Here is a 12,636-nt window from a genome sequence, read left to right as displayed (position 1 = left end):
GAGTTCAGATGCATTCAGGTTAAAGTGAAGTCGGAGAATTCTGTTTACTGATTGTTTTACAGCACTGCCTGTGTTGTTGGTCTCCTTTGTGTATCTGCTCTCTTTTCTATAACAAATAAGTATAAACAATCAATGTTTAATATTTTTTTTAAATTTTCTTTCATGTTTAATTTTTATATTACCTAGCTTAACTCTCTATTTGGACAACTGCCTGTTTTAATTTTGCAGACCCTCATTCAAGATGGCCAGTTAAAAGAAATTATCTCAACTTTACTTTTTTGAAAAAGTCAGTTATTGTTTCAGATCTGATACATAGTTGGTGTCCAACTAATTTGTTTATGTTTTCTCCAAATTTCATTTTCTTCTCTTAAGACTGTGTGAATTTTGTGGCAAAGAACTTATTCACAGCTACTGCCAGTTATTCAAGATGTTTTTGTTTCTATTCCCTCTGAAGTACATCTTTTCTTTCAGGGTTTCTATTTCATCTTATTTTGCTTTACAGTTTAATCTATTAATAGGATTGTCTCTTACCTTTTTAGGATGGAATGTTTGCTTGGTTTTCTTATGTGGGGTTTGGATGAGCTTTTTTAGAGCCATCTATGCTCTCCCCCAGAACTGTTTATGCTGTTTGGCACAGTGCATATATTTTATAGCAGTACTATGCCCAAACAGTTGAAATGTCCAAAAATATGAAAGGCATATATTTTATAGAAAGCTATATATTAAAAAACCCCAAAAACATGTAGACTTCATATTGCTATACTTAATGTGTTTGATTTTACGTTTGTATAGTTAGAACTGTGTGTATTTTATCCTGGTCAATTGTCCTGGATGTACAATTTAAATTATTTAATTTTCTTAGGCTCTGACTTAGGGAACACTCCCTTCACATCTGTTTTCTACTTGGAATTTGTCCACAGTGTTCTATAGCATAAAATAATGTTCATCATTCCCTGAGGTCTTTGTAGAGGCCAGCAGTGGTTTCAGTGTTCATATGAATTAGACCATCACAATTTGGGGAGGAGTTGTCACAGAGCTCACTTTATGTCCTCTTTCATAATATTTAGAAGTTGTTTGTTTGTTTTTTTAACGTGAGCATTGTTTATGTGGCATGCCAAACTGAGATGATTGTAGACACATAGCCTTACTAGCCTTGGAAAAAATGAAGATGAGTTAGAAGCAGTTTCCACTTACACCTAGAGTTGATCCTGTTCTCCATAAGGAATAATCAAGAACCCATGCCTACTTTAATCTTGACATTTTTCTTCTGACTTTTCTTTGTTGAAACAATCATAGGAATTGGTTTTTTGCATAAAGAGAAAAAGGAAAGAAGTGTAGAAGATTAAGTACATAATTCGTAATTGGTCAGGTCTGAGGTTTATGCCAAGCTCTGCTGTAGATCACTCTTGATAGTTTGGGATGAAAGACTCCACTTTTCTTTGACCATTTCCAAATCTGAAAAATAAGTATTTACTTCACACTTCTTTGTCTGGCTAAATTAATTGTGACAGATTAGTCCAAATAAACTCTATTGACTTTTTTATACTCATATTAAATATGGTCATCTAACATTTGCAGAGTGCTAGGCTTTTTAAAGAGCCTGTTGTGAACATCTTAAAATGCTTAGATAGTAGGTACTTTTTATTATGCATGTAGTAAAGAACAGCAAATAATCTTATTTTTGTTTGAATCGATGACTTATTTGGAACTCCTATTTTAAAAGAGGAGGAATGATAGAAACGTGTTTATACATCAGACTTACTTTTGATAAAAGACAAGCCAAAGAACAAGACAAGACAACGTGGAAAGGAATGTGAATCTAAGTGGACAAATCTATTGGGAAAGGGTAGCTTTGGTCCAGACATTCAAATAAAATTACAGCAGTGTAAGTACCTTGATAGTATTTAGAAGAATCTCATGCTGTCCCCTGGTGCTGGTGGATTCAAGAGTCTGTGGTAGGCAGTGATGAGTTGAGTCAGTGCTACAGCTAGCAGCCCAAGCTCAGATAGATTTTCTAGACTTCTGCCTCCTACTGTGTGCAGTTTTACATATGAGCAAAAAGACTGTGCATATTGTCAGGTACCCCCATGTTCTTCATAATGTTTTGTGCTGGGTTTGCATGACAAGATTTTGGTGAATGGCTTGGCTATAGGGGTGTATTCTGTGAGAAGGGGCCAGAAGCTTGCCCTGTGTCTAATGGAGCCAATGCCATCCAGCTCCAGGATGGGACCCACCATTGGCCAAGGCTGAGCCCTTCAGCGATGGTGGCAGCACTTCTGGGATAACAGAGTTAAAAAGGAATGGGGGGAATGCACAGGAGAAATTGCAACCAGGGAAGAGAGGAGTGAGAATGTATGGGAGAAAGAAGGGAAGGAGGTGCTTCAGGCTCTGGAGCTGAGGAGGCAACAGCAGAGACAATGTGTGAACTGACCCAAGGCCCCCTATTCCCTGTCTCCCTCTCTGTGCCACTGGGGTGGAGGAGGTAGAGAAAATGGCCAATGAAATTGAGCCTGGGAAGAAGGGAGGAGTGGAGGGAAGGTGTTTAAGGTTTAGTTCTTAGATGTCATTACCCTATCCTTATTTGATTGGCAATAAATTATTACTTCCTTATTATTACAAGCTGAGTCTGTTTTGCCCATTGTGGTACTTAGTTAGAGATCTCTCCCTGTCCATATCTCAACCCATGAATCTTTCACTGTATTTTCTCTCCTTCGTTCTGCTGAGGAGGAGAGTGATAAAAACAGCTTCACTGGGAACCTGGCATCCAGCAGAGGTTGACCCACCATGATAAAAGACAAGATAAATAAATTAAATTTCAAGATAAATAAAGTAAATATCCAAATACTTTCATGGTTGAATTACCATGATAAAAGAAAACAATGTAAATTAATATAAATTGTGGCAAGCATTGAAAAGAATAATAAACAAGTTTTCTTGTGTATCTTGGTGTTTTGTAAGAAATTGTTCAGTTTTAATTCAGTAGTTCTATCACAGAACATTGTCTGGATGAGTTTTTGCAAAGGTTTTAGACCTGTTAAGACATTTTTTTATCTTCAAATGGAAATTTTTCATCAGCCTATTTTAAAAATTGTATATTGTCCAATTAAAAAAAAATTCTGCTGAAACTTGGACAATTTCCTGACATCCATAAAGAATTTATTTCTTTAAGAACTTCTCACCTGTCATGCTATTAAGCTTTTATAACTGCTACTTTATAACACCTGTATGATCATTTTGCTGTTACATTGAAAGTATTTAACGTTTGAGTTAAATCAAAGTAGTGGATTATTATAAAAATGAGAGGTTTTGGCAGATGATGAGTAAATAATTTGTCGTCATTTGTCATCATTAATGTGAGACACAGTCAACTACCAACCCCTTGCTGTCAGGAGCTGAGACAGCAATGCTGCAGTGGATGATACCATTAAGCAGTTGCTTCCCATGCCAAAATCTTCACCATGTCTGATGGCCACAAATCACATGCTGTATGCCTTACAGACATAAAACAAGAGGGAGAACAAGCTGAGTTTCATAGTCAGAAAGTAACTTATTTCAAGTCTTGTTCCAAAGTAGTATGAGGTCATGGTATAGACTTGGGTGGCAGCCATGATTGGCACCTTCAACCATCCTGTGACTTCACATTAATCACACCTGCTGTTCTGAAGGACAGCTGTAACTAGTTAGAATTTCGTAAAAAATGTATGGATTAACAGGTTTTCTAGTTTGGTTGCTTTGTGCTGTTTTTTAATAGAGAGGTCTTCTCCCAAGCTGCTAATAAAGGATGCTGCAATGACATCTTCTTTGGCCCAGAATTGGGTGTTACCTTTTTTATGCTTACTCTAGTTAGTATTGGCCCTTTTTTTTTTCCTTTATCTTAAATTCAGGGTGTTGTTAACATTTGAAATTAAACTGCACTTCTAGATAGTTTAAAAACTAGTATGACATTCTTCAAAGCTGGTTTCTATGTAATGTTTTTTCCATGTAGTGGTTGCTTCCCAGTGGGGTTTCTTACTGTCTCCATTTGAATGTCCTTGTTTTAAATAACTGACTAATGACATATGCAGAGCCACAAAGCATTACCAGTTTGGTAGCACTCTCACTCAGGTGGAACTCTTAGTAGTTGTCCTTATAGTAGTATATGCTTCTAATAACAGTCTTATTTCTGATGAGATCTGTAATGAGGCAGTTCCCTTTTGTGCAAAAGTCAGTTGAAGAACAGAATATGACCTCTTTCCTATTATTGACTATAACTATAGCAGAGTGAGTACAGACAGAAGTACCCTGGAATAGAAAGGTTGTTCAGAATATAACAGTGGTCAAAAGTCTACATTTCATGTTCTCAGATTGATCACAGGTTTCTGCCCTTTAATTCATCCTGAAGCTCTACTGCCTCAGGCTTAATACCAAGGCATACCATTCAGCTCCTGCAATCACATCTGCCTTGAGACACTCACTTTCTCATTCTCACTTTATTACCTGCATTGTATGAAACAAGTTCTACCCACCCAGCTTCTGCCTGATGTATACATCACACTGCTCCTTCTTTTTACCCTGTGGTGCCAGCTCTCAGAGCCATTCCAAACTTCTGACCTATTCCAGCATATCTCAGAACTTGCATTGGAAATCTTTGCAAGTTTGTAACATCCATTTTCTTCACAGTCATTGCCGCTATTTACCAAGTTTGTCTCTCTTATGTGGGGCTTACATGTGTGTTTGATAATAGATGTTTTTAGTATTATTTACGGAAATAATGTATTATATACCAAGATAGAATTTTAGGAGGCTGTCTCAGGTGGTTTAACTGTAGCAAACAGCAAATTCCAGGCAGCTGCTCACTCACTCCTGCACCAGCAGGATCAGGGAGAGAATTGGAAGGATAAAAGCTAGAAAACTCATGGGCTAAGATAAAGACAGTTTAATAGAGAAAGCAAAACAAGAAATGAATGCAGTGCTTCCTATGCCAGGCAGGTGTTCAGCCATCTCCAGGAGAGCAGGGCCCTATGGACGTGACAGTGACTTGGAAAAACAAACACCATCACTCCAAATGTCCCCCCAGTTCCTCCTTTTATCCCCCACTTCAGGTACTGAGCATGATGTCACATGGTCTGGAAATCCCTTTGGTCAGTTTGGGTCACCTGTCCCAGCTGTGTCTCCCAAGCTCCCATGCACCCCCAACTCCCTCACCACCATGGCAGCACGAACAGCCGAAAGGCCTTGGCTCTGTGTAAGCCCTGCTCAGCAGTCATGAAACATCTCTGTGTTATCAGCCCTGTGTCCAGCACAAATCCAAAACACAGCCCCATACCAGGGCCACTGTGAAGGAAATTAGCTCTACCCCAGTCTCAACCAGCTGGGGTTTAATTTAACAGAAAGTTAAAATTTCTCACTGCAGAGTGTGACTATACACTGCTCTGTTGCTTTGTTCACTTTACAGAGCCTCAGTTGCACACTGAAGGAGGAAGAAGATTCCTGTAGGAAGCACTAGCACATTCTTGCATAAAGAATAAGTAGTGCAAAATAATGCAAGAAGTAGCAGAAGTATGTCAGTAGAAGATGTACAATTTTAGTATCTAATTAAACATCCAAGGGATGGGAAGGAGTTGGAAAAGTGTTCTTGATTGTAAAGACAGATTTCTTTTGTTGAGGTTTTTTTTCTGTATTGTCTGTATTTCTAAAACATTTCATATACTGGAAAATACTTGAGGGAAAATAAATTGACTGTGAGCTGTGCCAAAAAAACCCCAAACCAAAGCAAAACCAAAAAACCCATACATCGCAAAATGAGAAATTTGAGGGAATGTGAATATCATATTCTGTGTTTGTTAGCTGGTGGCTATCAGTGTGAGTAGTGTTTGTGAAGTATTTTGCTCTAAGGAAAAAAATGTGGTTATGCCATATGGGTTGGCCTATATATGCTTAAAGCCTTTCTATAAATACTTGAATTAAAAGACACCAGATGTTGCACAGAAGCTGCTGCTGCTGCTTTCTGAACGTCATGGTATATTCTTTCAAAACCCACAGGAAGTAGCTGAGGGAAAAAGTGTATTAATTAAGTTCAGAAATAGATTTTCCAGCTATAGGAAAATCTCCAAAGAAAATAGCATATGATCTTCAGAAATGCAGCTTTCTGTCCCAAGAATCTGGTGGCAGCATGCAGCACTGTCACATGGGGATCAAAATTCAGATTTCAAGGTCTTCGAGCTAAACTAGCCTGGAAATAAGCCAGTCTGTGGCCCTTGGAAATGAACCCATCTTTTGACCTGTCCCCTCTGGCCTGTGTTCATAGTTCTAGAGACAGTCTTCAGAGAGAACATTTTTCCAGTTTTTCTTGACCTGAAGAGAAAATGTTGTAGTAGCAGATACTTGAGGGGAAAGTACTAGAATTCCCAGATACTCTACACTTCAAACTTGAAATATGGCTGACCGCTGAGTATATTTTATAAGCTCTAAAACTATGGCAAGAGAATTACAAAATGGGATTTGCTTTCCACTGGTTGAGGAAGATTTATGGCTGGCAAACCAATTAAATGTTTCTGCATTTAGAAGTACTGACTCTGGTTGATTTGTAATGCCTTCTTTTGCTCTGTTTCCTTCAGAGCAAAGCACTGAGAATGACTCTCTTGCACTAGCAGTTGGTGGGAATTGTCCCATCTCTCTCTGTGTGCTGGATATATAACTGTTTATAGTCACATGGTTCTGCTGGAAGAAAATGGACATGCAAACAAGTAACATTCACCACTGAGCAGTCTTACATGGATCACATCAGCTGCTTTAGGTGTGAATTGCTGATGTGTTGGGTATCGTGTGTGTTATGGTGGTTTGACCCCAGCCAGCAGCTAAGCACCCAGCAGCTGCTCACTCACCCTACCCCTGTGGGATGGGGAGAGCATCCCAAGAGCAGAAGCCAGAAAAACTTCTGTCTGAAGATGAGGATAGTTCAAGGAGGAAATCAAAGCTGTATGTGCAAGAAAAGGAGAAGAAGGAATTTATTCACCACTTATCATCATCAGACAGATGTTCAGCCACATCCCAGAGAATAGGGCTTCACTTCACTTAATGGTTACTTGGGAAGATAATTGTCATAACCACAAACATCTCCCCATACCTTTTTGTTACCTCAGGCTTTTATTGCTAAGCATGACTTGAAAAGGACTTGATATTCTTTTGGTCCATGTGGCTCAGCTGTACCTGGGGTGTTCCTTGCCTATGGTAGGGGCAGAGCAAGAAACAGAGAAGGCCTTGATGCTGTGCAAGCACTGCCCAGCAGTAACTAAAACACTGATGTGTTACCAACTCTAAAATGTTTCAGTCACAAATTCAAAACACAGCACCGTCTTGTCTACTATGAGGCATGTTAACTTCATCCCAGGAGAGAGCCAGTACCACTTCTACTCCTTGTTATCTACAGATAACACCTGTGGCTGGGGCTCCATCTGCTGTGGCAATTGCTTAGGACAGGAGAGGCAGCATGCTCTGTTGAGTTGATGGCACCAAAATCAGCTCAGGTTGGGTCACCAGGCACTTTTCTGGTTCTTTATGAATATCATCCTCTGTTGATTCTGGTGGCTTCTGCTGTGATATTTCCATAGGACAAAGCTGAAATCACAGAAACAATTTGAATATGTACCCATTGCAGTAGCACTGGGAGGAAGAAAGAAAGGTGTGTCTTTTGTATTTGTTTTCCACTCTCTCCCAGAGAATTCCACTGCAAGCTTTTAAGAAATCTTCCTGATAATGGTGTGTTTTACAAATCTGTTGGACCTACTTTTCCTCCTTTCAAAAAAGAAGTTAAGAAAAAAGGAAACAAACAAACAAACAAACACATAGGGAAAAAAAACAACAGAAGACAGAGCTGTCTTTGGAAAAGTCTTAGATACCATTCATTTTGTTTTTCAAGCAGAGTGATGACAAGAACCTGAAAATGAGAGCTTTTGCAATGTGTCACCTGTGATTTCCAGTATCAAAAAGGAAGTCAGAATAGAAGCAATTTCTTGTCTGTTTTTTTTTAATTGAAGCAAGAATATTTCTTCTTTGAATCAGTTTGCTGAGTTTCAGTATTCTACCACGTCAAATTTAAGGTTATTTGTCTTTATGGTCAAGTTAGACCTTGCCTTTCAATGGTTTACGTGTATTTCTTCAATATCTGCTGTGTCATTTTGCCAACTTTTATGGGATCAATACTGTAATTATTGCAAGCTGTTGCATTCCTTCAAGCAGAATGCCTTCTACCAGTATGATGTTCTTTATTCAGTGAGTTAATTCATTTTCTTTGCTTTTGTATGAAATAGTAAATGTAAAATCAGTGTCTGTTATGTTTTAAAGAAAACATAAATCATGTTATCCCTGTTCAGTACCTGAGAAATATCACGTGTTGTGCATCTGCTATGTTTCTGTCAGTGTTTAGGCGGGCAGATTTTAATGTATTTAGAATGATGGTAATACATGAAAATAAAATATTTGTTAGTGTCATAAGCTTTCCTCTTGTTCAGTTCCTGGTAAGGAGGATCACATTAGTATGCATTGTAGCATACTGACACAGACCTGTGTAAACTGACTATTCTGTTGACTTTATGCCCTTGAATTTTTCTTGTGCAGCCAAACTGTACTGCAGCTGAGCGAGCCATGGCAAGACTTGCAACACACCCCACCCTGAAGCCCAGATTTGTTGAGCTTAAAGGTATGAAGCATTTTATTGATTTTTTATCTTACTGGTGTGTTACCTTGTTCGTGTGTATTTCTGACATGAATAAAAGTAAAAAACCCACAAAAACGAAAAGCTTCTGTAATTAGGCTAACTAGCTGCAGTGAACCAAGCCACAAACTTCAAACCATTTATATGGCTTGAAGTTTATATAGCTCGGCTCGGCTTTATATGTGATAGTATACAGTATGACATTTATTTAATATAGGGTCTCGAACAAACAGAGCTTATAATGGGAATTCTAAAAATCAAATAGATGTAATGGAGTGTTTCTAAATTAAATAGGAGCATAAATGGATTAGTACAACTGGATTTTCAAAGGCACCTAAAAGGTTTTACAAATCACTTTCTTAATTTTCCCTGAAAACTGTCCTCAGAATCCTTAGGGTATCGTTCCTGGTTATTTAGGATTTCTCTTGCAACTGGAATTTTCCACCTAAAATTAATGTTAAAAATGGTAAAGTCCTAGTAGTAGTGTCACAAAGTTACTTCATTAATAACAGAGCATATCAAATACCCATTTATTTATATGTGAACAAAATAGTATTAGTTTGCAATTTTACACACAAAGTGTACATGTGTGTACAAGTGTACACTAAGTGAGCATGATTATCAGCTGCAGATTATTTTTGAAAGAGAAGTTCACAGTTTAACCCAATTCATAATGTATTTATTGATAATATTTTCAGGATTTTTCCTTCACTTTTGTTGATACTGTATTCTAAGGTATCTCTTGTCCCATGTGTTTGGTAAATACTTCATAAGGACATGCAAAATATGCTCAATACAACACATATAAGTTGCAAAAATGTTTTATTATATAAAAATAATTCATATGTAGCTGCAGCAAAATATTTTTCTGCCCCTTGTACAGCTGCTGTAAAAGCTTTTAAGGATGCAAGGAAGAACCCAGGCAAAGCCACTCCTATGAAGAAAGATCAGTCAGAAGAACAGCCTAAATCAGCGCAACATTCCAATAACAACTTGGATGACCAAGCTTGTAAGCGGCCTCAAAAACAGCAAGGATGCGAACACAAAACAAAACCAGACATGAAAGTAGAAACTGACAGGGTGGTTGAAGAGCTCTGTGAGAGTGAATCTAAGCAGAAAACTCTGGAAATGGAGAGAGCGAATGCTCCAGAGGAACCTTCATTTCAGGCAGTAAAGATGCAAACAGCTACTCAAAACAAAGCAGGAAAGAAGCTTGACTATCAAAAAAGGAAAGAAAATATGAGTATGAACAAATTAAATGCAATAAAAGAAATAATTGATGATAGTGACGAAGAGCATCCCAATGAAAAGGAATACTTTGATGATAGTACTGAAGAGAGGTTTTATAATGAGTCATCAGATTCTGACAGTGACAGCAATGATGATTTCTTCATTGGAAAAGTAAAAAAGAAGAAAAAAGTAGCAGCAGTTAATAATTTTTCTTCAACAAAAGAAAAGGGTAGTGTTCAGAAAAATGTAATGAAAACAGAGAAGAGCACAGTGTCTGGGACAGTGCAGGATTTGATCATGGAAGAGAGAAAGCCACTTGCAAAAGCGAGCAAGCTGGAGTCAGTGTTCTGCGGTTCTTTGTCTACCACCAATCAGATATCTCAGAACAGAAGGTAAACCTCTTCCCCATGTTATGTTCTCCATTCCTTCCCTCCTTCATGGCAGTGAAAAGGTGATTTCTAGTTGTGATTTCTAGTAATCCTTACTGAACAAAGAGAATTTCAGCCCGTTAAATCTTAGAACATTTTCACAGAAACTACTCACTAGTCATCTTAAGTTTTCTTGACAATTTTTTATATTCACAGTAGCACTGATTTATGATTCCTAACTAGATCTAAATGCAAATTCAATCACTTCTGAATAATTCTCTTTCTTCTTTTTTATTAACCTGGGTGGAGCAGTATTGAAGGAGCTTGCATGTTATGTTTGAAGTTATTCCATTACTGTTTTGATGATGATGATTCTTTATTCACGGGTCTTTGTAATCTTACAATTTTCTTGAAAAATCTTAATTTCTCTTTTTGTTTTTTAGAAATACTAAAGACCAGCCTCTCAAAAAGGAAAGAACAGGTATGTATTACTTGACTAGTAAAATTAGGAGAGAAAAACCATTTTGAAATTTTGTTGCCTCTGCAGTCTATTCGTGATGGGATGTGTTTGTTTCTTTTCAAGTTTGTGGCACATATTTTAACACTTGCTGTTAAAATAGTCAAACTGTTCATCTTTCATTTTAATCTATGGATATTGTCTGCTATTTTCTATTTTCTCATATTAGAAATACTTGACATAAGGTTTACACTGGCAAGTGCTTTTCTGTCTGTCAAGCAGTTAGCATTACTTGTGCACAGGTAAAGGTACCAGATTGTTACATGTAACTAGTACCTTATCTCACATGTAATTTCTTCACTAGCTCCTGAATATGGAATATTTTATTGGGTTTATCTTCTGTGGTACTATTTTGGAGTTCATTGGACTAAGGATATAATTCCAGTCATATTGAGTTACGTTGTGTAACAGTCATTGGTTTATTGTGAAGAAAAAAGTTTACACTGTGCTGAATGTTTGTCTACACAAATTTACAGTGTAGTCAGTATTAATAAATCTTAACTATCTGCAGCCTACCGAGTGGCAATTTACCAGGCTGCAAGATAAAGAAATCTTGCTGTGAATATGCAGATGACTGTTACCCATGGCTCATTATGAAATTTTTGAAAATATCTGCAATCCCAAGGTTGTTTGCATACTTTTATGAAGGTTCCTGATGTAGTTAATGTTTTGTTTTGTACTTGCACAGGTTTTCTTAAAAATGAAACAAAGCTCAAGAAGAAGAAACCATTTGCAAAAACTTCAGGGGATATTAAATGCAACAATAAGAAAGCACCTTTGGAGCAGCCTCTTCATCCTTCATGGGAAGCAAGCAGGCGACGCAGAGAGCAGATGTCTCAAATTACAGCATTCCAGGGGAAAAAGATTAAATTTGATGACTAGACTATATGTAAATGGAGGTTATAAAAAAGAGTTTTTTGCAACTGCCGTTTGAACATCTTCGTTATATTGTCCATATCCTTTGCAACCTACAAAATTGCAACTATTATTAACCTACAAAATTGCAACTATTATTTACCGTCGTAGAATATCAAGATTGTTTCATGCATTGTTTGTGCTGTCTGTTGATTAATGTAATGGCCATTTGGTGCTGGTTCATAAGTCCCATTATGTAGTGCCACCATTCATGAAACATACCCTAACATGAATAAAGGGTTTTGGGGAACATAATTTGTGCCCTATAGGAATAGTACAGATTCTTTAGAGGGGGCTTTGGAAGGGGTTTTTTTTGTATGTAAAAAAGTTTACTTTATATGAGAGTTTGATTGTCAAAAGAAAGGTTCTATATTGTATCTCAACTAAGACAAAGTAAAAGATTCTTAAACTTGAAGAGACTTCATAAATTCAACAGTGTATCGGGTAGCTGGAAAAGTCAATCCGTTTTAAGCATAATATGGAAATTTCTGGAGAGAATAAAATATTGTGCTTTTAAATTGTGATCTCTGTCCTCTGATTATACTGGCAATTTGAGGAAATGAAGAGGTGTCTTTAATGCTTTGTTCTGGTAGTTATGTCTGGATTCTTCAACATGTATGTCTTGCACTTCCTGAAAGAATGTGAAAACGTGAAAAAACTTTGTACACTAAGAAACATTTGACTTTTAAGTGCCAGTTTGACACTGGGAGTTCATTCTGATTAGAATATGACAAAAAATTCATTGAATACTTCTTCAGGTGCTTCTTCTACTACCTAATTGAAAGAAATTCTGAACATGTAATTAATTTTTAATAGTGTTGTTTATATAAATATAGTTACCTTTCATAATCAAATTAATTAATAAACTTGGTAAATGACTGGACTGTACTATTCATGTAGCATATTGAGATGCC

The 12,636-nt window shown here is 37.2% G+C and overlaps 1 protein-coding gene across 1 annotated transcript in view; it reads left to right on the top strand.

Moving 5' to 3' along the window:
- The window catches only part of SRFBP1 (serum response factor binding protein 1), a 68,959-nt gene extending 56,468 nt beyond the window's left edge, over positions 1-12,491 (top strand). Inside the window, exons 5-8 of the mRNA XM_030968223.1 lie at positions 8,596-8,677; positions 9,576-10,314; positions 10,734-10,771; positions 11,496-12,491. Of these exons, the coding sequence (XP_030824083.1) occupies positions 8,596-8,677; positions 9,576-10,314; positions 10,734-10,771; positions 11,496-11,689 (1,053 nt within the window). The 3' untranslated portion in view covers positions 11,690-12,491. The remainder of the gene's footprint in view (positions 1-8,595; positions 8,678-9,575; positions 10,315-10,733; positions 10,772-11,495) is intronic.
- Positions 12,492-12,636: the final 145 nt, after the last annotated feature.

This window comes from Camarhynchus parvulus, chromosome Z (assembly GCF_901933205.1).
Source record: "Camarhynchus parvulus chromosome Z, STF_HiC, whole genome shotgun sequence".
Taxonomy (NCBI): Eukaryota; Metazoa; Chordata; class Aves; order Passeriformes; family Thraupidae; genus Camarhynchus; species Camarhynchus parvulus.
The sequence above is the reverse complement of the archived record's forward strand: the minus strand, read 5'-3'. Positions and strand labels throughout refer to the sequence as shown.